Source organism: Ammospiza caudacuta, chromosome 13, assembly GCF_027887145.1.
Source record: "Ammospiza caudacuta isolate bAmmCau1 chromosome 13, bAmmCau1.pri, whole genome shotgun sequence".
Lineage (NCBI taxonomy): Eukaryota > Metazoa > Chordata > Aves > Passeriformes > Passerellidae > Ammospiza > Ammospiza caudacuta.
In genome coordinates this window covers 6,491,669-6,517,512 of record NC_080605.1, presented here as the reverse complement: position 1 = coordinate 6,517,512, position 25,844 = coordinate 6,491,669, and the positions used below count along the sequence as shown (strand labels likewise).

The window sequence follows — 25,844 nt, the reverse complement described above, 5'->3', positions numbered from 1 at the left end:
GGAGCCAAGCCAACCTGGATGCTTCCTTCTCTCATTTCTACAGTATGATCTGGTCACATCTTTTTTGTAATTTAGGCATACTAAACTCAGAAAATGTAACTGCAAAATACCTTCTGGAGGTGAACACTCACTAATGGAAAATAGATCTTATGGGTTTATAAAAACACTGCTTTTACTGCAAGCTCAATATATACCTGTTTGCAGCTAACAGTTCTTTGGTAGATAATCTTCTGCACACTAAGGTCTAAGTTTAACAAGTGGACTAAGTGAAATACAGTTCATTTACTCCACCTTACTTAGTAGTTTACAGAACAGCAGCTGCAGTTATGAAGTATGCAAACCATTAAAGAAACAAATTAACAGACTGTAAGAAAGAAATTTAGTGTAAAACTCCACTATTTCATGAATCTAATCTAATATCCAGAATCACATCCAGCTAGCCCTTACCTTTGTAGCTGTACACATAGACCTCCTTGTGGCCAGACTCATGGCAGTTGTCATTCTCATCACCAATTGTTATAGTCAGGGTGGTTGTGGAGCTCATGGCTGGAATCCCACTATCTGTTATAATTATTGGCAGGTGAAACACCTTCTGCTTTTCTCTGTCAAAGGACCTCAAAGCTGTTATAGTTGCTGTGTTATTTCTGTTGTCAGTAAGAGAAAAGTCCAATGAATTCTGATATTCTGGTGGCAATGAAAAGGTAAATGGTGGCCCATTTTCCTCAGCATCCGGATCAAAGGCATGAAGCAGCTTTGAGGTGTGGTTCATATGCACTACCTCAGGCTTCAGTGTATTTTCCCAAACTACAGGCATGTATGGTGCTTCAAACCTTGGTCCATTGTCATTAATGTCAAGCAAGTTAATTAACACTGTGACACTTCCAGTGCGGGCAGGCGTCCCCTGATCTGCAGCTTGGACAATCAAAGCGTATTTCTGAATGGCCTCACGATCAAGTGCGCTTGCCACAACCACGTGACCAAACTGGTCGACCACAAACTGTCTCAAAGGGTCTGAGTCTGACTTTATAGAATAGATAATCTTCCCATTCAAATCAGAGTCCTTGTCTGTAGCCCTCACTGTGGTTACTGTAGTACCTACAGGCACATCTTCAAACACAGGGTTTGTCTGAATAAACTGAGAAGGGAAAGCTGGGCTGTGGTCATTTGAGTCTTCAACTTCAATCAGGCACACTGCAACATTAGAAAAATCCAGATCTTCCACAGTAACAGTAAGATTAAACTGTCTTTCACGGGGATTCTCAAAATCCAACTTTTTTTTCAGTCGAATAGTGCCACATTGCCATTCTTTGTCATTCTCAATGTAGAACTTCTCATCTGGGTCTCCCCCGATGATACTGAACATTAAATCTGCATTTTCCCCAATGTCTGCATCTGTAGCACACACCTGCAGGACTTCTGAGTCAATGGCACTGTTCTCAGGAATTGCTGCCTGCCACAGTTTCTTTGTGAATTTGGGGACATTATCATTGACATCTGCAACCCAGACAGTGGCAGTGCCAGTTCCTGTTAGCCCTCCCCCATCTCTTGCTTCAACAGTAAGGAAGTAACTTTCAGTCCTCTCCCTGTCTAGCAGCCCCCCTGCCACGTGGATGGTCCCAGTACTGGGATTGATGTTAAACATGTCAGTACCAAACTCGTTCTTCACATTCTCTGTTATCCTGTAGGTCAGGACAGCGTTCACACCAACATTTGGGTCATCACGATCCACTGCAGCCATCTCCATGACCAAGGTGTCTGCAGGAGAGTTTTCAAAGACATTCCCATTGCAGTCATCAGGCATGCACGAGAACGTGGGTGCATTGTCATTTATATCCCACACGTTGATGATCACATCAGCAAAGCCTGTGAGTCCTCCTCCACCTTCATCAGTGGCCAGCACAATGAACCTCCACAGGGCTCTCTCTTCCCGGTCCAGCCTCTTGTGGGAGTAAATGCTGCCTGTTTTCTCATCTATTGTGAAAATGTCACCTGCACCATACCCATGCAAGGAATATCTCAAATCTCCTCCATCAACACCACTATCAGGATCACTGGCCATAACCTACAATAGTTTTGAAAAAGAAACAAACATAGAAAGTGTGAAATATGCAGTGACTGCATCACATCCTATATGCTGCTCCAGTCTAAAGGAGTTCAAGCAAAAGCATATGACTTGGTAATAACATGTGCATGCCAGGAAATAGCAAATCCAGGGACAATTCAGGGCAGGGAAATATGCATTTTTAACAATGTTAACAAGTTTAGTACTAAAATAATATTATATTCTTCATACTCATATATGTAATTTAAATATTACATTCTGATAGCTACTTTAAGTTGTCCATTATTTGCTTTTCAGGATTAACAAATGATCTATCCTGTTTATCCCACTTATAATCCCCATTTTTTTTCCTCCCACAAAAGTCCATTTCTTCTCTTCAGTGACAAAAACTTAGTCAAAATAAACTTCATTAATATCTATGTGCTGAGTTATTTTTAACATAATTGTACCATAGTAATCTGTGCTTTCTCATTGAAATATTATAATCTGTGGAACTGCATACACTACCTGAAGAACGAAGACAGGCAGCGAATCCAGTTCCTCAATTATACTTCCATAGTATTCATTGATAGAAAAAACTGGAGCCTCATCATTCTTATTCATGATGTTGATGATGATAACTGCATAATCCTCCCATTTCCCATCAGAGGCCAACAAGTGGATCTCATACATTTTTGTTTCTTCATAGTCCAGTGGCTGGGCAATGACAATGGCTCCTGTTTCTCGATCTACATCCAGCACCCCTCCTGTGTTTCCAGCTGTGATCTGATACCGTAGTTTAGCATTTGTTCCTGTCAATTACCAACAGTGTCAGAAAACACACGTCTTGAAGTAGGCTGATGGTGAGATGAAGTACAAATCACACAATAACTGATTAGTGGTATTATTTTTATTTTATCATTTTTGTGGTCTTTTAAAACATGCAGATGTCAGATTACTAAGCAGCATTTTCAGTTCTGGTGTGTCTAACTGGAGTTTGTCTCTACAAAATGTGTCTATGCAATGAAGTAATAATTCTGTTTTAACTTTATTTAGAGGGCAGAAATTAAGTGCCATATATCCATCACATCAGGCCCCCTGTCCAACACTACAGAGCAGATTCACAGGCAGCCTAAGTCCCAAACTAAAAGTTCCTTGAGTAGTAAATCCTTCTGCAGCACATCTTCACCACATTTGCCTCAGCCTCCTACAGAGTGGGAGGAATCCAATGCAGTCAGGATTTCCTTGCATTTTACAGACACACAGAGAACAGTCCTTGGGACTTGTGCAACAACAAAAAAAAAGCAGTGTTTCTCCATACAGTGAAGCTGAATTAGCAGTGCTCCAGGGTCAAAAGATGGAGGCATTTACTGATCTGTCTCTCTTTTATAAGCACTGGCTATGTACTTTTACATGATTAGTGGCTGAATTTCTGGCTGATTTGTGGATAAAATAGTGTAGCTAAAATTCATCATATGCATTTAGGAAGTCTAGATTAAAATACAACAAACAAACAAAGCAAACACAAACTATACTGTCCATCATTGAGGAAGCAAATGAATCTCACTGAAATGAAGTCTGACTTATTGTAGCTAACCAGGACATTTTTATTGGCACTTATTTGTAAGAAAATTATCTGATCTATAAAAAATTTGTATCTGTGGGCACAGAAATTATCTCCTATCATCTCACATTAGTGCATGTCTCCTGAAATAAGAGATCGTGCCTCACAGCTCACAGTTATGAACTAATGTTCATGCCTGAGCAGGGCACACTTAAAGAAGTTTTAAAATCTGGGGACAGAAGGACAATGCCTTTTCTCACACCACCAACTACGCCTTGGAGTGCTGAGATGAATGAAACTGATCCATATTTTGGAGAGAGCTGTGGGGGATTGCAGTGCTTTACCTTCATCCTCATCGTTGGCAGTGACTGTGAGGATGGTGGAGCCCACATCCTGGTCCTCGTCCACGCTCAGCTCGTAGACGCTCTGCGCGAACACGGGCTGGTTGTCGTTGACGTCGCTGACGGACACACGCACGTACGCCGTGTCTGCAGGGACAAGAGCCACACACACAACCCCAGCTGTGCCACTGCTGTCACCTGCAATCCCTTCACCTTCAATGGGACAAATGTGCAGGCAGCACAGAAACAATCCCTTAGGGCTGTGGGCTGCCTGTATACCAACAGTACTCAAAAGCACGGGGTATCAAATAAATGTCACATCCAATTTGTTCAAACACATGCTACATGAATAATTGAGTCATTGATGCCTAATATGACAGTTGTACAGTGTTTAGTCATAATTTTTTTTGTCCTGAAGCCACAAAATTTTAACTTTTTATTTAAGCAGGGCGATCAGTTGAAAAAAGGATTTTCTATCTTGCATATTCCTGCTCCATAATTACTTTTAACTAAGTACCATACATATGCAGTGCTTTGAGAAACACTTGCCCTGCCCAAAGATTTGCATCCTACAGATAATGGCACACCTTTGCCAGCTAGAAAACACTCTCTAAACTCTAAATATGAAGGTCTATAGGGTTTTGTTTTTTTAATTTCAGAACAAAAAAGCTTGCTTGACCATCATGCAAAGCTTATCTTCCACCTCTGACACAACTGTTGCACAGCTAAACAGTAAAAAAGCCACCACGAAATCAGAACAGGCACTCTTCCACAAGACATGAAAAAAAAGGAAATTACCATTTAATCTTGTATTCCAGAGCTTCTGTTTTCAGACACAATCCAAGTAATATCACACTTACCACAGCCATCTGTCCCTTACCAGAGTTTGGCTTCCCATGCTTTCCAGGTCGAGCTGATTCAGAGCCATCCACTGACTTGACTTCCAGGAGGTAGGAGCCCTTCTCCTCTCTGTCAAACACTGAGGTGGTGTAAATGGAGCCTGTCTGGGGGTCCAAGCGAAAACAGGTGTAGTCTCTGCCACTGTCATGTAACAGGGAGTAAGTTATCTACAGGATTGAAAAGAAGTTGTTAATATATACTTTCCTGTTGATGAATAGGTCACAACTAGAACAGTACTTAAAGAGAGGAAGAACTGTCCCATGTCCAAGTATTTGATCAGGCCAAGGAAGCTGGGTAAAATTGCAGCTTCAGCAATCTGGTCTAAAGCCAATTAACTTCCTTGACTGCTGATCTGCAAAGGAAAATAATTTGTCTAACCAGCTCCTGATTTCACCAGCATGTGTTTGTACAGTGCTTGTGCTGCAGCACTCAAACTCAGCTAAAGATCCCAAGTATTTCTACAACACCCACAGGTGAGCTGCATTTGAACCTGCACAGGATCACAGACCACGTTCTACCCTCTATTATCTGCATGGTTTTGTGACTTGACTTCAGTTTGCACTCTTGTTCTGAGGATGTATCTATTTTCAATTTGTTTATTCACCAAGGAATACATCCTCTTTGGGTGTTAACTTCCCATATTTTGTAAGGACTCAGTTTGCAGTATTGCCAATGATTTCCAGCTCACAAAAGCTTTTAACACAGCTTTTCTTCCATCCATTTATCCAATCTCATTGTAGGTCTGTGTAGAATTTTCCACACAAGGGAATTCTACAGCAAGCATTTCAACTAAGCTACAGGCTGTGTAAATATTTCCTCTTTGTTTTCTGCCTCACACCTACTAGTTTTAGTTGCATTTTTCACCTGGCAACACAGAGAAGTATGTAATTATCTACTTTATTTCATTCTACATTTCCCTATTAGTCATCCCTTTTCTAGGCTGAAGATTTCTAGAGTATTTAGCCATTGCTCCTGCTGAAGTCATTCCACAGCTTTCATCAGGGGAGAGAAAGGTGCCCACTTTCTTACCTCCCCATGCTGACCAAGGTCGAGGTCGGTGGCAGACACCTGAGTGACAAACGTCCCCACCTCAGCTCCCTCTGTTACTGAGGCTTCATAAATGGATGAAGTGAAGAATGGGACATTGTCATTGACATCTAGAATATCAAAAAGAGCACACAGAGAGAAAACTATAAAACTTTAAAGGCAAACAGTGCAGGATTATACTGTGGCACCACTGAGCAGCTCACACACCTGTGACATTGACATGGACCGTGGTGAATGCTGCCAGAGGAACTGCAGCCACGTTCTGAGCTCGCACCCGCAGCTGGAAGCTCTTTGTTGTTTCATAATCCAGGGGCTCAGCTACCAGGATGGAAGCAGAGCCATCGTGTCTGTTTGGAGTCAGGTAGAAACGCACTGGCATGTTGGTCTCTGGGACAAGCCCCTCTTCCAGGTTGTAAGTGACACGGGGATCTCCAAGGGGAGAAGTTGCTTTGATTGTCTGCACAGTTCAAAAAGTGTGGGTAATCAACCCTTCTGCAAGTACAGCAACATTTCTAAAAGCTTTTGTGCTTTCATTCTCCCAGATATTCAGCTACAAAACACAAAATTCCTATAAAAGCTCACTATTTAAGCAAATAAACAATGTTCAGTTACTCTGCATCCTGAGAGCTACAGACAGACAAACAACCTTACCAAAATTGAGGCATCCCGTGTTGTGTTCTCTGGAATAACAACTTCATAGTTGTCTCTTTCCCACTGTGGAGGTTGGTTTTTTGCACTGGTTACAGTTACAGCAAGTTCAACTTTACTGCTCCTGTTGCCTCCATCTGTAGCAGTAATCTCTCGAATTATAGATGACTTCTGAACAGTAAAAAAGGTTTCATTACAGAAGGTTTTCAGCAGGCCTCCAAAATAAATTAATACACACAATTAAAGGTACACTTAAAAATAACCTTCACAGAAGAAAAAGATCTGAAGATGGACTAGGTGTAAATTTGATGAAAAATTCTATTTACTTTACTTAGGAGGGTTGGAAGATTTTGCTATGTGCCTCAATGAAACGAAGCAAATGTGACACAAAATTTAAAACCAAACAAAACCCAAAAATCTCCTTGTGAAGGACCTGTTGCAAACTGTTAAACTTGCCTATTAACAGTTCTTGTTATTAGGTCTGTAGGGTTCTTAGATTCATTAAAGAAAATACAATAAAAAGGATACACCTTCACCAAACTTTTGTGTGTCAGTTATTTAGAAGTTCAATTTCAGTAGTAAAAGTATCTATTTAAACACTGACATCTACAACAACAGTTCAGTTTCAAAACAAATTACTTTAAAACCTGAAAATTTCAAACTGCTTGTGTATGTATTTAGAAATAGCTGAAACTGATCAGTTTTAGATAACTACATGAATGATGCTTTCACCTTCCTGAGGGACAGCTATGCTTAATGCACCACAATTGACATATGTCAATTTGGGAATCTATATCAGGACCAACATTTCACACTTCTTCCCATTCAGGTTTGTGTCTAGACTTAATGCCTGTAAACACAACAAAGTGCTACACCTGGGTCCTTGCTCCTCTGCTTCTGACCTCAGCCCTCCAGCCCTTGGAATCAGCATGCCAGAGCCAGGGAAATGGGAAGAGCAAGTCTCAGAGGCAGTGCTGGGGCTGCTGCTTCCCAGATGAAAGCAGGGCTTGCTCATATCCAATTCACAGCCCATGAACTCAGCAGCTAAAAGCCTTAGGCTCATGTTTAATTTAAACAGATATATTGATCCTTTAACCTGAGGGGTAACCCAAACTCATGACCTCAGTCCCTCCTATGATATATTGAAATATTCAGCTTAAAAAGGAAAGAAAGCATCATACCTGAGATATGGGTTGGTTCACAAACACCCAGCCTGTGGTAGGGTTAATCTGTAAATAATTTGGTTCATCACTTGCTATGGAATACGTGATAGCAGCATTTGAGCTGTAGTCATCATCACGGGCTGCAACACGCAGGAAGCTGGTCCCAACTCTTGTGTCCTCTCTAAGGAAATCTGATGGAAGGGAAGGATATTTCAAATTGATCATCAATTTGCTAAACTACCATGGACATTTTAGTAAGTCATTAAGAAATAAATGCCATACATTATTAGTCTAGTATAATTTTCTCTTCCTTGTAACAATAGCCACATATACTGAGTATTTTAAAGAGCTGCTATCACTCCAGAGCTACAGATCATATCTAAACTTCATATTACCCCATTCATAACCTGGAATTCTTATTTCTTATCAGATACTTCTTTTAACTGTATTTTAACCCAGAGAATAATTGCTCTGTATGAATGACATGGCTGTTGTTTCAAGGAACTTTCCCATAATGCAGGCCTATGAGCCAAGGCTCTATATGTTACATAACACATATTACAGTGAGTAGCAGCTCTGCAATAAATAAGCAAAGTGCATCTCTGGATGCATCAAATTTGTCACATGTTCTACTGCCAGGACAGGCAAAAACCCAAAAATCAGAGACATGGGGTACGCTCACACTCAGGGCACTGAAACTCTATCCAATGACTCTCAATTACATTCATAGTGGGTGTTTTCAAATCTGGGGTCATTGTCATTTTGGTCCAGGATGACAATATTGATCTGACATATCCCAATGAGTGGCTCCGCTGCCTGATCTGTTGCTGTCACAGTGATGGGATATTCCCTCTGCTTTTCTCGATCAAATACCTGAACAGTTGTCAGAACTCCTGAAAACAAATTAAATATCAAAGAGTTAAAATTCTGTGCTTCTGGCAACATTCTTCAAGCAGATGTTTTATTTCTGTCAATACATTGGGATACAATGCAGTAGGTTATGTACACCTATAACATCAGGTGCAAGGATCCAACCCTGAGATTTAACAATTGCAACAGCTGACATTTTACTGCTCAGACAAACTCAAACTTTAGTTACATTTGCATCCACACATGAAGGGAATTTGAATTAGAATGGAAGTGTAATTTAAGTTTAGAAAATGGAGGTAAGTACAAACTAAGAGAATGAGTTTCTCAAAAAATTAGTAAGTACAGGGTAAAGGAATGTTTCATATCTTTTATCCTCCAGAAATTCAGCCTGAACTTAGTTTTGGCCTTCTAAGATTTAATTCCTTTCCTGTTTGTAAGACTGCTGTCATTTGGATAAATCACTTATATGCCATTAGCAATGTTGCAAGATAATGTAACATAAAATAGGTTTGTTTGAGTTTTTAAATCCAGTTACAAAAGCACACAAGTAACTTCACAAAGCAGAACTGCCACATTTCAAGGAAAACATCAGCTTTAGTTCAGTACTGGACATCTATGAAACTTAGTTTCATGGAAGACTTGTTCATGCAGTTAATACAGTTTGTATTTGGTCTGCAGTCAAAACACTAAATGAAAAACATGAAGTCTAATTTTATCTAAGGCTTTTCCCCAACAGTGTCACCAGCTGGTTTCTCTGTGCCATTATCAGCACTGACATTTGCTTTACCTGTGTCAGGGTGGATGCTAAATGCTGGTAGGACACCATCTCTGTGCATCAAGCCATATTTCACTATTCCATTGACCCCTTCATCAGCATCAGTGGCTTCAACCTGCAGAACAACAGTCCCTGCAGGCTGATTTTCCAGGACAGAAGCATGTTCCCGATAATACTGGCACTAAGAGAGGGGGGGAAAAGAAAGAAAGAACAATTTTTAAAAGAGAAAAATCCAGGACTTCCCTTGCCATTTGATTCAAAGGTATACTAGCAGAGGAAAAAATAATTATTTAGCTACACTTGCACTGCCATGCTCAGCTGTTAAAGCTTTATCTTACCACAACTAATTTAAATTTCTCTTGCTATTTTGTAGTTATAAAAACAACACAAAACATGAGACCACTGAGCATCTCCAGCTAATGCAAATATTTGGAGAAAAAGTTAAAGTTGCTTCCAAATGCAAATATTTTTCTATATTAGCAAAGGTCTAATTTAAAAAGAGGGCATACACTTGCCCAAACCACAGAATTGTTTTGCTCAAAAAGGGATTTCTACACAAATTAATTTTGTCAAGGAGAGGCTACTGAGAATTTCTAAGACTGACATGAATAGTTGCTGACTTTTCAAAATATGCAACATTGCTCATCAACATCTGAGCCATCAGTACCACACCTGAATATAGAAAACAGATCTTTAATATGAATTAACATTCATATTAAACCAAATTCAAGCATTGATTTTGCACAATTAAGCTAATTGATTTTTCACTCTTTAAGCTAAAATTCTCATTCTTCTCTCTTTCTTTAGTTGCAGACACACAATCAGCAAAGGAAGCCTGTGTAATTTAGAGAGCTGTTCTGGAGTATTGTGGAACAAGCCCACTGCACAGACAGCTATCCCTGTGGACTCCTGCTCACATGGGATCTCCAGAAATGTTTCACCTGGCCTCACCCTCTGAAATGCCAGGGATGAGCTTTGGCTCAGGGAACAGACAGGAGCTCATAGAAGCTGTTCTGCCACAAGAGCAGAACAGACCCTGAAAGCCTTAGGGGGGGATGGAAAAGAAGAAGACAGGGCCCAGAGGGAAGGAGAGCACCTCCTGAGCAGCTCATCAGCTGCACACCTGCAGTGCCAACAGTGCTAAAACATTTAGCACAGTCCAGTTCAAATGCCAGAGGCTCATATATTTACCTTCTGAAAGACAGGTTTGTTGTTGTTGACATCATCAATTTTCACAACAACCTGGGCAGTACTTGTGAGAGGATGGGGCCCTCCAGAGGCATTATCATCAGTAGCTGTGACATTCAGCACATATTCTGTCCCCTGCAGCTCAGGAAATGGGCTTGCACGAAGTCTAACCAGCCCTGTAAAAACAACAGGTTGTGGGTTTTGCTGCATTAACCCATTCCCATTATCCTCACTAGTGAACATGACAACAAAGCATTCTGAATTTCCTATTCACCAATAAAGCATAAGGCTGTGCTGTTTAATTTAACTACAGTGTTTTTACTGCAGTCCCACATTAAAACAAAATAAAGACATCACAAAGGGTTTGTCTGCAGGTTTGCCTACAGAGCAAACTGAGCCCACAGCTCAGCTGCCCTGCACATAATGGCTTTCATCAATCTGCAGCTGCCATGGACAGCTCAGCTGAGACTCCTTCAAGTTTACCTTCCTGCAGCTCAGTCACAGCAGCACTGAGCTACAGAGGCACAGGCTGAGAAACCTCTGAATTCCCCCAGGACACAGCCTGCTGGGTGGGACACACAGGCACTGCCACAAAGAGGTGCTACATTGCAGAAGGGACCACAGCAGCCTGAGATCCTGCAGAGAGGGGCTGCCATTCTTTTGCTCCACCATCCATCACATCTGTTATTCATCAGGAATAATCACAATTGTCATCACAGCAGAGTATTTTCACAGCATCAATGTCACTAAATTTGCTTGAAAATGTATTGTTTTAGTTGCAGCACTTATCTTTGACACTTCTCCACTGTACCTCCATATTTCTACAAGAGGGTACAGACTATTCCCCTGACATCATTCCTGAAAAGAAACTGCTGTAAGCCACTCTATAAACCTTTACTGGTTTATTCAGCAACAACAGCCTAAAAGTGTTTTGGAAAAAATGCTAATGTTCCTAAAGTTAAGTTTCAAATACTATAGAATTAATTGGCAAAAAAGTACTTATACATGATTTTCTATATTAAAACTGTGGAGCTAATCCCAAGAGATGCTATCAATCAAATATTGAAATGCTTTGACCAAAAAAATCTATTTCTCACAAAAAAGGGTCTTCAGAAGTGTCATGTATATTAATGCTGTAGCTTTTAGACATTTTCAAAACCTTTGTTCCTCTACAGATGCCAAAGCATCTGTAGAAATTTAACTCTTGGAACCTGCAACTCTATTTTTAAGTCAGAAAGGAAGTGAAGGAGCTCATAGTAAACTCAAGAGTCATGATTCAATGTTTGCAAGTTATCTGCAGATTGTATTTTTGGGAATGTTTCAGAATCTAACATTAATATTGCAAAAACCATGATTGCATTGAAATTAAAATTTCATGTTAAGTGAACTCTATGAAGTAAAGTGAAGGAATAACTAAGGGCAGCTTGCTCCTTCCTATGTATTCAATGCTTCTGCTTTAGAAAATCTAAGTTCAGATTTTGATTGCAGTTCAAAATACAAAGTAGTTTAACTGAAGTTAATTAAGTTACTTCAATCCTTCAATGGGATTTCAATTTGTTTGCCTGTTTCAATCTCAAAACATCCTCTTCTGTTTTTTCAAGCAATCAACAGTAAATAAATCCTATTAATTTAAAGGGATATGCCAACCTACTCAGATGTTGGTGTTTGTGCACTTATTTACTTTTTTTTTTCTAATGAGGACACCAATGTGGTGGGAACCTTTTTTCTTCTCTTGTTTTGAAAATATGTGACTATTGAAAAGAAGTAAAAAGAGGTAAATATTGGCATTTCAGAACAAGGGCCTTAAACTGCAAAGTATTTCTCCACACATCTTTTTTTCTCATGCATGCAGTGTTCTTGGCTAAACAACACTGGTCATGTGAATGATTAATGTTAAATGAAAAATATACTTGGTTAGTTCAGATTTTATATAAATAAAACAGTGGTAATCTCATTCCACCTACAGACACTTCATTCCACCTACAAACACTTCATTTTGTGTCAGCACAACGTAGATAAGTTCAGCCAAGAAATGTTTGCTCTCACCAGCATAATCAGGACATTGACACAAGCATGGGGTGGGAAAAGCCTCATTTAAAATCCCAGATGACCAGTTTCTTATATTAAATTCTATTCAGATACTTGTCTGGCATTTTGGAATGTCATCCTGTTATCAATAATAACATTCTCTATTAATTTACTGTTTCTTAAGTGACCTGTTATCTATAATAATGCCCTCTATTAAGTTACTGACTGAAAGCAAACACTGAACAGGTAAGAGAGGCCAATTATACACAGATTTGAAGAAATTATACAATTTTTTATCATTATAAGAGAGTATATGCATTCTTCCCTTGCCCTTTTTAAAATTAAGCTTCAAAGATAGCATATGGTATTCAATTTATTCAGATAATAAGACCAAATTCAAGGTGCATCACAACAGAACCAACATTATGACCACAGCAGCAAAGAGCTAACACACAATTACCTTTCTTAGGGTCAATAACAAAGTTCCCTCTCTCATTCCCAGACAGAATATCATATGTCACACCATCTCCATCAGGATCAACAGCATTAACTGTGGCAATCAGTGTGTTTGGGCCTGCATCTTCAGAAACAAAGCTCCTGTAGCTGTTAAAAAACCCAGACAACAGCACATTCATGAATTTAACCAGGATATAATATGTACAGAACTAAGCTTTACAACACCTACTAACTAGCTGTTCAAAGGAATTTGTAACTTTCTAATACAATTATACTGACATGATGCTTTTTTGTTAAGCAGTGAAATGATAGCATTGATGATCTATCCAGCCATCCACATCCTTCTGTTGTTACCCCCATATTTCCCTCCAAACTTGCAACAGCCTTGAAGATGAGCTGTGCAACAAGACTTGTGCTAAATGAAGAATTCACTTGGGTTTTATTAATTTTAAAAAATGAGCTTCCTGATGCACAGACTCCAAGCTAATATTTGCTAAGTTAAAGCAGTTCCCATCACAGCACTTTCTGACAGAAGCCCTCAAAAGACTCTCAGTGCTGTCCTTGCCCCAGCAGGACTAAGATGAGAGTGAGATGTAGAGGATATGTGCATAATGTCAGTTTTACAAAAATCTCTGCTCAAGTCCAGACACATCACTGACATTGTAAGCTCTTAAGAGGCATTATCAGCCTAAGCTTAATGCTCCCTGGGGTAGAAAAGCCCCTGCTTTAGCAAAGTCCCAAATATTTATTATTTTATCTGCCTGCATTGAGCAGTGGCAGACTAAGCAGCCACCAGGGCTGTCCACAGGAGATATCCCACAGCTCAGCTGTAAGAGGAACTGCAGCTGACTGGATCCACCAGAACACAGATTCACCACTGGGTTAGTGCTCATGGACACACTGGCCAGATGCTGAGCACAGAAAAAATTGAAAGGCAAAGGAAATGGATGCACAGAAAACCTTTTCCTTCACTTTTGTTGTAGAGATTTGTGTGTTTTCTATGAAACCTCCATAGAAACAGCTTCTTTTCTTCCCCCAGTTTTATATGCAATGGAGTAAGAGAAGTAAATCATTCTGGTGTAGCTCAGTCACAAACCTCAAGACACTGTCTTAACTGTGCATCTCAATAGCAAATGAACAATAATACTGATAATTTTTTACATGAAATACAGGGAGAGTGGAGTTCAGAAGAGATCTCTTAAAAAAGAGAAAGTAAAAACTGACACCATGAAAGAGAGTGGTAGCCTTAAGCATTTCCTAAGTGAGCTAAAGAATAACTGTGATGAAAGAGAGCCCATGGCAAGGAATCATGGGTTTATACTGGGCTGTAAATCTGTTTGAACAAAGGGCTAGAAGGACAACATCATCACCTAGATTTGTATTAGTCTGCCACAGAGCACAGCATTAACTGCAAACAGTCTCTCAACAGGCCCCAATTTACATTTGTTCACAATGATTCCAATTCATGGAAAATTTCAACTAAATTCTGTTTGAAATTTACCTCTGGGTTGAGGATTTTTTTCATAACAGGAAAGATAAAGCAAAATCAAAGCCCAGTTAACCAAAACCTTGAGATAATTTGTATTCCAGGAGATGAATTCAATTCCAATGCCTATCTACACATACACACAACAGTAGTTTCCCTGCTATTGCACAGAGAACAAAAAAGCTTCTTGTGAAGGTTTGGTAATTTCAAATAATATTAATTTTAATCATATTCTTCAGTAAACTTTAAGTACAAGAGCTGGCAGGGATTTTTTTTAAACTTTGTTTTCTGTTTCCAGTTTGTTAGAGATGTTTACAGCATTTTAAACAGTATCACTGGCTTCTGATTAAAATATTGGGAACAGATGCAGATAAATATTCAATATCTCTGAAAAGTAAAATAAATTAAATGAAAAATAGGAAGAGTGAGAAACATAACCTGGTTTATTTGAAAATATAGATAAATCCAAAAATAAATTCCAGAAGATCAAATTTTCCAAGTCATATCTCTTCAGCAATGTTTAGAAAGGAAAGAAAGGAGCAAGATTTTGAAGCCAGAGGTTATCTGCACGTAAAACAAGGCCTGTCAGAAAGCTTTGATGTTTTGTTCAGCTAAACCCCAAGCTTAACATCACTGAAATCTTTGCTTTGGTTTTGTTCTGGGCAACTTCTACTTTTAAGAGTAGAAGTTGGTGCAGAAACTGACTGGAAATTCCATTACTAAGCCTCAGTGCAAGTCTTTAGCACTTCTGGCATTGCTTTGGATGCTGCTGAGTCCCAGCTATGGAAGAAAAGTGCTCACATGTATTTAGAAGAAAAAATATAAACATACAATTTGTAGGGGATGGAAAGTGAAATTAAGTGAACTCCACTTAATGGCACTTATCTTGTGGGTTTTGTAATTCAGTTGCCATTTAGGATTGTGTCATCTTAGCATTTTTCTTTGACAGCTATAAACCAAGGATGCAGACTGCTGACTCTAAGTTTAAACTGCCTAATTAAAGGGCAGAATTCCCCCATGCCTCTAGATGAGGGCTGATGGCAACAACTCTGTTGCCTGTTTTTTCTGCCTGATTTCCTTTGGTGGTGGAGGGGTGCTCCTGAACTGTATAATCTGAAATTATTGCACCATATCTTTCAGTACACACTGGAAAAAATAAAAGTGCATTAAAGAGATATAATAAATAATAATAAATAAATAAAATGTAATAAGATATATTGTTTATATACTGCCTTTTTTTTGTTGCAAAGTTTCAGAGTCATAATATCACCCCACAATTGTGAGACCAGCTCTCAGCTTGGATTGAACCAAAGCCAATTGCCATTCTGTGGTCAGCCATGCAACCAAAAAACACAAAAAGCAACAGTAAAAGATAACAGAGTCTGAGGAATATGTATTTACATAGTCTGAGAAAACTCAGGTGCTTCATCATTCACATTGGAGACATGGATCCTAACAGTTGCTGTGCCAGTCCTGGGCTCTTCCCCCTGATCCACAGCCATAATGATGAACTCATAGAGGTGGTTGGGGCGCTCATAGTCCAACCTTGTGGCTGGGAAAACAGTGCCATGAGAGGTAATGCTGAAATCTTGGCTCAGAGTGTAATACAGCAGCTGGGCATTCTCCTTGGAGTCACAGTCAGTGGCTGTCACTGGCAGAAGAGGAGAGAAAGACATTGTGTACATCCAAGTTAGTGAATTGGAATGGTAATTGCATTTACTGCTACTGTGACAGGATTTGCCTTGGCATGTGGTGTCTGAAATCAGTGAAGAACTCTGCTGTCCCTTTTTAGTGAACTAACCCTTACTGAAAAATAGGTAATTTAAAAAACCAAAAGTTAAGTCCCTGGGAGAATTTAGATGCTAGATCTTGACTTTGTTGAAGAGTCCTGTGCCATCAAGAATGCATTCTGACATAGAGAAGTATATTCTCATGTCCACCTGACCTTCACTGCTGACTCAAAATCACTCAGATCATACACTGGGAAATTAAAGATGGGATATTTACATATATTATTCAACTGATGCCCATTATGTGTTTGTCAGATCCTATTTATAACCTAAAAACACATTTACCAGACCAGTAACAAATAAAATACCATTAGTACAGGATAAATCACTAAGCAGAACAATAGGAGGTTATAAAAGCCTGTTTACTAGGGAAAAGCAGTTTTCCAGCAGTTTAATTTCCTTTCCCCCCCCCCTCAAGATTTAGAGAAACTTTATGTAAGGGTTAAAAACTAATACAAGGCCTTTGTACATCTTAACAGACACAAATTTGTTTCCTTGCCACACTTTACAGAGCACCACTACTTGAAGCTCAAGTTCTTGGTCTCCCTGGGAAGAAGCAAAGTCTTCTTGTCAAGCATCCAAACACAAGCTCACACAGAACAGTTAAAGTGTGCAAGAAGCTGTTAGTGCAGGAGAGCAGAACTCCTACAGCAAGCTCACACAGGACTCTCAGAGACAGGCAGAGAAGGAGAGCTGAGGTGTCCATAAATTCTGATCCAGGATCACTCTCTTCCTTCAAGAAATGTGGCAAGACTGCTACTATGAGCCTGCTGCTGTAATACCAGCCACAACAAAGTTCTGATACTTCAAAATTCCACAAAAAAAATCCGTTTCCTTTGCATTCCTGTCCCCCAGAATTGTTTGGGCTGTGGCACCAGTAAATAACTCTGACATGAATCTACAAGGTGTCATTTGCCTTCAGAGAGCTGCAACAACCCACGCTGGGACAAGTAATTTTGCTTTCTGAACTGAATTCTAAGTGGTGCAAGGGAGAAAAACACAGTGAACATAATAAATGGCTCCAGGAGCACTAACCTTGGAGAAGGGCAGTTGTCATAGGAACTGTTTCAGGAACACCAACTTTGCTGTAAATCGACTGATGAAATTCGGGGGCACAGTCATTCACATCTGTGATTACAACCAAAACCTAAATGGGGAAGAGGGGAATGTTAAACAGCAAAGTGAATCAAGGGAACAACCTCACTGCTCTGGAAATACCACAGGGAAGGATTTCCCAAAAACATCCTTGAAATACCACATGGAAGAATTTCCCCAAAACATCCTTGAAGTCTTCAGCAGCTATAGGATGAGACATTTTTCTTAGATTGCTCTTTTTCTGCTGAGTGCCACTGAAATATTACATTCCAAGATACTAGCAATTGCCAAGTCCCTGACCCTGCAGCAGTGTTTTCCACTCACCCTTCATCTCCATTGATTATTCCTTATTACTAGTTTAAAGGAAAATGCACCATCTGCTTGCCAAGCACCCTTTTTCCATTATCTTATCTTGTAACACTTCTGTGATTTGTAACACTAAAAACTCTACTGCCAAGCATATTACATTTTAGCATTATAAATCTCTAAGGCCAAGTTCTGAATTTAATTACAGCAGCACAAATCAGATATAAGTGGAACTGATCTCCAGGGAAGTGATCACAGCCCCAAGCCTGACAGGGCTCAAGGAGTGCTTGGACAATGCTCTGAGGCACAGGGTGGGATTGTTGGGGTGTCTGTGCAGGGCCAGGAGCTGGACTCAATCCTTGTGGGTCCCTTCCATCTCTGGATATTCTATGGTTCTGGAAAACCAAGTAAGATATACAATTTTGCCTCTAACATCTTTACAAATGCTTTCTTATTCCTGGGTCAAATATTAGTCCACAGTTTACACTCCCAACAGTAAGGGGTGTGTAAAGGAGCTTTTCTAGTGGCTCATGCTGCACTTTATGCAGTCATTGGAGGCATTCTGCACGAAAGAGCATCAAGCAGAGCTGTATTCCATGAGCCTTGCAGAGCTATGCATGAACTAGAGCTGCTTTCTCAACTATTGAGGTTGTATCAGTGTAAAGCAGGTACAAGTTAAAGTACCTCTAGGCTAAACATATTGTAAAATCATCTCATAATGCTCTTTTGAGTCATATTTTACCATTCTTCATCTTGTAGTACACAAGGGTCAACTGAAACTATCAGGCTCTGGTGTGCTAGAACCAGTGTTTGTTACACTGGCACACTGCTTCCTGCCTCTCTGTGTCCTCACACTTGATCCTAATAATTCTGTCTCCAGCTCCCTCTCTTATTTCCTGAAGCAGGAACAAACTCATACAGTATGCCTTTCCTAGCTCAGTGAATCTCTGAATTATTACAATAACTGTAATAACTATATTAAGAAATATTTTTGCTGTCAAACAGCTTTCTAAAATACCACAAACGCTCAGCTTTTAGTATCTGTGAATTGCTATTACTTTCTTGTTTTACGAGTTCACTTTGTGTTCTTGATACAAAACAAGTAATTCTTTGATTTGCCTTTGTTTCAGAGTGGAATAATCTCAAATGTACCTCATACTTGATGAAAGTAGAGTAAGACAAAACCTCATGTCTGGCTTGGCCACACCCATCTCCATGTGTTACCAGATAAAACTTGAGGTCTATGATGGGATGGCATACTGATCCCTCAGAAACAGCCTTTAGAGCATCTGCAAGAGTGAAATCCAACAGCATCTAAACCACTCCTCAACATCTCCCCAGAGACAGAAAGACTTTTGAAATGGACAGCAGAACAGCCAGCATGGGGAAATGGGAGCTCCTGGTGAATCTGCCCAGATTCCAAAGGATGAAGGAAAGTGGAACTGCAGCGAGGCTGCTGGAGGGGAACACCTACCTCAGCAGCAGTGCTGAACTCCTCCTCACTCTCCTCTGCCCTGACCAAAAGGAGGAACTGGTGGGGGTCTCCTTCATAATCCACACTCCGAGTTAGACTGAGCTCTCCTGTGGCCCCATCAATGCTGAACAGACCCCCAGGATTAGTGAGCAAACTGTAGCTCAGAGATTTCTTTTGATAGGACACAGCAGTGACTGTAAGAAAGCTGCATTAAAAGAAATAAAAAGAGAGGACTCAAGGACATAACATGACATTCTGAAAAATATGACAAAAGCAATGCATATCAGTAGTGATGGTGCAACCCTGCAGGTTTGCTCAGAGGTTTCATCAATGAAGGCAGTGACAGCTGTATCTAAACACCAAATTCAAGCATTTTGTTACACAGAGCTTCTATCACCTTGGGGTTAAACAGATAAAGATTCTTGGAAGCAGAACACAGTAAGGATTAAAAATGCAGGAACAGAGGATTTAAATTTTGCTGCAACTGAATTTGCCTACTTCAACTTCCTTCTGTGGTAGTGATGGTTTTCAGTCAGGAAACTAAAAGATAAAGCAAGATGAAAAAGATTTGTTTTAATAACAGCACAGTAAGTTTGCTGCAGTCATACCATCCTAAAGTTCCAATAGATAACAGCAAAAGGATAAAAGCCAGGCCCTAACAGCAGTGTGTGTTACAGCTTACACTGGACATATATTTTTAGCTCATCTGACACTATCTTTTTTCCACTGAAGTGCAATGAATTTAAAGCCTTCAAGTGGAAACACCCACAATAAGAACTAAAAGAAGAAATTTAAAACTAAATATTTTTAAAATATTTAAACCAGAAAATTAACTCCTCAAGTTCTTTTGCTTTAACATGAAAGTTTCTTAGGAAAAACAATTCCATCTCCCAGGAGAACACACACACCAACATGATCCTGTGGTAATTACAGTCAAAAACACACAAACTCATTTTGTGTAAACTCCTTTCCCCCCCCTGCACTGCCATGCTGCTGTGCCTCACTTCCCTCTGGTGCACTACTGAACCAATGGACAGCACTGCTGTGGGTCATCATCTCTCTTCAGTTTTCTCCCCTATTTTCCTGTGCTGAGGTCTCACAGGCAGTTTCAGCTGGTGCATGACTGCATTCCTGCCCACAGGAATTATTTTGCTCTCCTTCCAGCTCCCTGCCCTGGCTGCATGTTCAAGCCACCTCTCCTCTCCTGCCAGCACTGAAAATCTCAAGGCCATGCTGGGAGCACATTTAACAACCCAACTGAAAACTTTTTTATCTTTGTACCTGCTCATCTCAGGCTGCCTGTGCAGCTGTAACTCATTGGTGCGACAGGCAGACCAAAGGAAGGGAAAGATTTGGTAATGATCCTCTGCTCAGCAGCAGCCTTAAATCAGGCTCTAATTAGGAAATCCTAAACCCAGAAGTTCAGTACACAACAGCAACTCTGCTCTGGTTTGGCAAACTAAAACCACTACACCTTCATACTTGAGTAATTGGCCCAATTTAAATAAGAGAATTTTAGGATTCCAGATGGATTTTCATGGCTATTTCTGGACAACATATTACAGAAACAACTTTCACACTTTCATTGTATATATTCAAACCTTTGTAGATGCAATAACCACACAAAATACTTCATTCTTTTTGGATATTGCCAAGTCATTTGATTGGCTGACTAATCTACTATCATCTAAGGTGTGCAAACCTATTTGTAATAGTGATAAAAAAGTTATGAATAATTTTATTGTTAATTCTAAACATTATTGAACCCAATACAACAGGTACCAGTTGGACATTATAGTATTTTGCAGTTATTCCATTTCTTTTATGCCTGTGCAATTTAATTTTATTGCAGCTTTAAAAAAAAAAAAAACCTTGTTATCTACTAAGATTTTGTTTTAAATCTTAACAGTCCTTGGTTATTTGGACACTGTAAAACTGAATGCTCCAGACTGAACATTAGCACCACAGATAATATAATATTAATAATATTTGAACTGCCACAGAGGAAACACATTGAGTGGACAAAAGTATTCTCTATTCAAGTGGAAGAGAAAATGTTTGTTGTAAGAAAAAAAAACCAGTTTGGAAAAGAAGGGACTGAGCATTCAGATGGACTTATGTTACTAACATTTTCTGTGATATTTCAATTGACATGGAGATACAAAGGATGGAGAAATAAAATAGGAGGTTCTGTGGCATCTTCATTTTAGCTCAGTTTGTCATTGTGATGAAGACAGGAAAAAGAATCTTGGTTTTTCCAATTTTCTCTTGGGAGTGAAGGCACTTCTCCAAATTTGACATGTAAAGTTAATGTATTCTTTCACACAGGATATCTTTCTTCATGATGTAACAGTACTAATTTCTATTCTGCATTTTGTTTGAAAGTTAAGAAACAATCAACTTCTAATCCTTTCCATATCATTTCAAAAAGTAAGAAAGCACAACTATTCAATAGCACCTGTCCCTGTAAAAGGGTGACTAAAACAATACAACACCAAACTGTGCTGGGATCACTTCTATTAAGAGACCTGAATTGCTTCTCACAGTATTTATTTATGACTCACAAACAATACCAAGGCTCTGGGGAGATCAGAGAGAAGTCCAAAGCAGGGCAGAACCTCCCTGCCCTGCTGTGAGCTGTTACTTACGCTTCTCCTGGCAGGGTGCTCTCAGGAACGTACACACAGTACGAGATGTTGGTGAACTGTGGCGGCCGGAACCCAGCAATCACAGACACAGAGGCTGGGGACCCTCTGCTGCCAAGCTTGTCTGCTGCTAGCACAGTCAGCAAATACTCCTTGTCCCTCACCAGTGGCAAACCTGTGGTTTTAATCCAGCCAGTGTCCTTCTCAACTTCAAATCTGTCTTCACCCCCTGAAAGGAACATGTCCACAAATTGTCATCTATTAGAATATTTTTATTTGATTAAAATTAGGAGAATACAGTGCTAATTCCCAAGTTGACTTTGGCTTAGGATCAGCATTCACACTAACCTTGAAAAGTTTGTTTGGAACTTACAAATCAGTCATTACATTCATCATTCATGACTGCATTTCAAAATTCTATTTCACTCTCTGGACAATTATCACTCTTCTTTATCACTGAACTATAAAATAGTCTGGATTGGGAGGGACCTGAAAGTCCATCTCATTCTACCCCCCACCATGGGCAGGGGCACCTCCTGCAAGACCAGCCTGCTCCAAGCCCTGTCCAACCTGGCCTTGGACACTTCCAGGGATCCAGGGGCAGCCACAGCTTCTGTGGCTGGGCATCCCCACCCTCACAGGGAGGAATTTCTTCCCAGTACTCCACCCAAACCTATTCTCTGTCAGTTTAAGCCATTCCTCCTTGTCCTGTCACTCCAGGCTCTTCTGAATAGTCTCTCTCCATCTTTTATCCTCCAAAACTTTGCTGTTGCTTGACCCCAAGTATCCCTTACCAGAAAATACTCCACTGGAGAGGTATTGTTGCTCCTCATCTGCTCAGACATTTTTGAATTATTACTGAAGTTTCTTAAAAGGAGACACACAAAATACTATCACTGAGTTTGTACAAGATTTGCACAACCCAGACCTTTACAAGTTCTTTACAAATGAACCAGAAGCATGACTCCTACAAGGGATAGGAACATTAACCCTCCTCTCTACCCAACAAACTACTTCTCCACAGACTGTCTCATAAATACAGTCCCCATTGTTACCCCTTGCCAAAGCCTTGGCATAAACTGGCTGCTCCTGTCCCCATTATACCCAGGGATATATATGGGCAAGAATTCAACTTTGCAAAGAAATATATCCATACAAAGAAATATATCCATCCAAAAAGTTTATTTTTCTCACACACAGAGGTGAAGGTTTATGAACTTTTTGCAGGAGGAAGGGAAAATAAAACTGAAGCTAAAAAAGTCATAATAGTGAGACATAATACTCAGGCAATGGGAGGGTTAAAATTTACCTTCCAAGAGAAAATATTCCACAGTTCCATGGATCCCTTCATCTGCATCCACAGCAAGCAGCTTGTACACCTCAGTGCCTCCTGCAGCCTCGGGGGAAACCACAGCCAGGAAGGGGAAAGGCTCCATGGCCCACTCAGGGACGTTGTCATTCACGTCTGTCACAGTAAGTGACACGTGCACCAGGTACCAGTCCTTCCCTAAAGGGCACAGCAAAAGGAGAAATCATTAGACAGCTCCTTCATGGCACTGAGAGTAACAGGAACCTCTCAGGACCCGAGTGTGCAGCTCCTGCAATGCTGCTGGCACACAGTCCAGAAACACCTGCAGTCTGAAGTTCTTCTGGAATGAACAGCACCCAGGCAGGAACAATGTGGGGAAGAAATAACCAGCACAAGCACTGCAAGACTGGAGCCACCCATATCACATTCTTCTGAGATCCCTTCCTAGGAAACGTCATACATTCTTACATTTTCAAACTTTAAATACCTTTTTTCTAAAAAGTGTTTTCTCTTTCTGAAGAAGGAAAAAAAAGCATCAAGTGTTTTGTTCATGCAAAGTTACAGCAACTATGAATTTTGAAAGTTAAATACTTGTTGCCAAAAAATTCTAATCTACTCTAACCAATGATTTGCCCTTCTGCAAAGTTCACTGAAATCCTAATATAGTTTTCACTCTTATTTAAGTTGAAATATTATTAAATACCAATCAAAATCCAGAAGAACAAATCACCACAAAATGGAAATTTAAAATTTTCCAAAAATCAACACCATAAGATCCTTAAAAATTTGGAAAAAATATTTATTATACTTTTACCATTATTAAATTAAATAATGAAATAGCAAAGCTCCTAACAGAACTGCACTGGCACTGCAGTGTGCTCCAGCCTTGAACATGGCCCAGGCCAAAGCTGCCATCTACACTGACAGCATCATTTAGCCACAAGCTTAATAATGGATGTGAAGAGTTTCTAAAGTTGATGGTGTTAATACTTGATTTCAGTGTTGATTTATTATTTATACATACATGAAAACATACAGACAAGCATTTATTTTCAAAACAGCTCTAAGGGAATTGAAACAACGTGCTAAAAGGAACATCTAAAACTACCAGTTTTAATTTAAAGCTGATTAATAATACAAAGACCTTAGTATTTAAGTATATATTGAAGTAGAAGGTGCTGCCAAAATATCTAATATTGCAGACAGGCTAAGGAAGCCTGTTCTCCCAGGAAGTTCACTTAGGCTGAACTGCTGTACTCATTCTCCCTCTCTACTGCAGTGTGACATCCTTCTACGAAAACCATCCCTATTCCAACTAAATTCTGTCCCTTTGTGTGAGGTACAGACATTCTCCCTTCACTCCCCCAGAAGCACCTCCTGCAGCCTCAGCTTTCCACACTCAGGAGTTCCTGTCTGCTGGCACGTGGCAAGTTCAGCACAGCACACCAGGGCCTGCCATCTGTGAACAAGCAGCTCATGGGCTGTTGTAAAGAAAACTCCTTGGTGTTGTGACTGGCAAAGTCAGACAGAAGTTTCTTAGTTTAGATTCCTGAGACTTAATCCATCATGACCTTTGAGTACATCTATTTTTACCCAGAAAATTCTCTTAACAGAAAAAATCAGCAGTCACCCAGGATAATCACTGAGGCTGTCTTGAGTTCACCTTGTAAAATTGTATTAATTCATCTGTATTTCAAACCTGTGAGTGAGTACATGGCCTTTTTTTGTTTCTCTTAAGAGCAACAAAATGTATATTGACAGTAACTTGTTAAAGCCAAATTAATTCCTATAGAATTATATCCTGTACCCAGAATCTAATGTTCTAGGGAATATAATATAAGTTTTACAGTAGCACATATAAAAAACAGTGCCTACAGCAAAACCCAATATCTAATTTATCAAACAGCAAATTACAAAGTGAACAGTTTCCTGAAAGAGAAGCTCTATTGGGTTTGCCCATTAAACATGCACCACTGTAGAACATGGATACATGCAACATGTGTTCTGACATTTTCATGGCAAAATTCCCAGTTTCCATGTACATCCAAGTCTTACAAAGCCTTCCTGACTGTGGGACCCCCTGTGTGTTAGGTATCTGTACCTCTGCAGACAGAAGTGTTGGGAGGCCCAGTGAGAGGATGCTCAATTCAGCTTCTGTAGGAAGATGTTCTTTAAAACAGTGCCTGTGAACCAAAGTTTCCAAAGACAAACTCAAACTGCCTCACCACAAAACACAGCTGGCACTGAGGTGAGAGCACAGTTGCCCACTCTGGTGTTGCACTTCCCTTGCAGTCACCCAGGTGTAATTCCCTTCAGCATTCAGACAGACTCTGAAAGCTGCTGCTTTGCTTTCTCCTGGGTGTAGCACAAAAAAAGCCACAAGAAGCTGAAAAACCTTTAAAAACCCTCAAATATGTCAAAAGCAGCAGCATGTATATTACTTCTCACTACCATACTAAATAGTACCAGATGGGTTTTAAATATTTGTGTTCTCATGTCAGATTGTGTGCCCCAAAAGTCCCAGGTCAGCCAGTCCAAGACACCTGAAGAAAATGCAGAGGAGGGAACATGCTAGACATTGATCCAAAGCTAAAATACACCACAGCAGCACGCAGCAGGGTGAGCTCTACATGAGAAGTGCCAAATGCAATCAGTGACTGCTTGAACTCCTAATATTTTAATTAAAAGGTGTCCAAACAGAGAAGCTGCAAAAGAGAG

The 25,844-nt window shown here is 39.9% G+C and overlaps 1 protein-coding gene across 1 annotated transcript in view; it reads right to left on the bottom strand.

Annotated features, from left to right (window-relative positions):
* LOC131563590 (neural-cadherin-like) overlaps positions 1–25,844 on the bottom strand; it is a 58,543-nt gene that overhangs the window by 20,548 nt on the left and 12,151 nt on the right. Inside the window, exons 2-18 of the mRNA XM_058813695.1 lie at positions 23,127–23,324; positions 21,821–22,046; positions 19,173–19,377; positions 17,333–17,444; positions 15,909–16,158; positions 13,026–13,168; positions 10,541–10,713; positions 9,362–9,530; positions 8,427–8,597; positions 7,723–7,895; positions 6,545–6,712; positions 6,101–6,350; positions 5,876–6,003; positions 4,827–5,013; positions 3,950–4,093; positions 2,570–2,853; positions 448–2,062 (exon numbers count right to left, since the gene is read on the bottom strand). Coding sequence (XP_058669678.1) covers positions 448–2,062; positions 2,570–2,853; positions 3,950–4,093; positions 4,827–5,013; positions 5,876–6,003; positions 6,101–6,350; positions 6,545–6,712; positions 7,723–7,895; positions 8,427–8,597; positions 9,362–9,530; positions 10,541–10,713; positions 13,026–13,168; positions 15,909–16,158; positions 17,333–17,444; positions 19,173–19,377; positions 21,821–22,046; positions 23,127–23,324 — 4,596 coding nt within the window. The remainder of the gene's footprint in view (positions 1–447; positions 2,063–2,569; positions 2,854–3,949; positions 4,094–4,826; positions 5,014–5,875; positions 6,004–6,100; positions 6,351–6,544; positions 6,713–7,722; positions 7,896–8,426; positions 8,598–9,361; positions 9,531–10,540; positions 10,714–13,025; positions 13,169–15,908; positions 16,159–17,332; positions 17,445–19,172; positions 19,378–21,820; positions 22,047–23,126; positions 23,325–25,844) is intronic.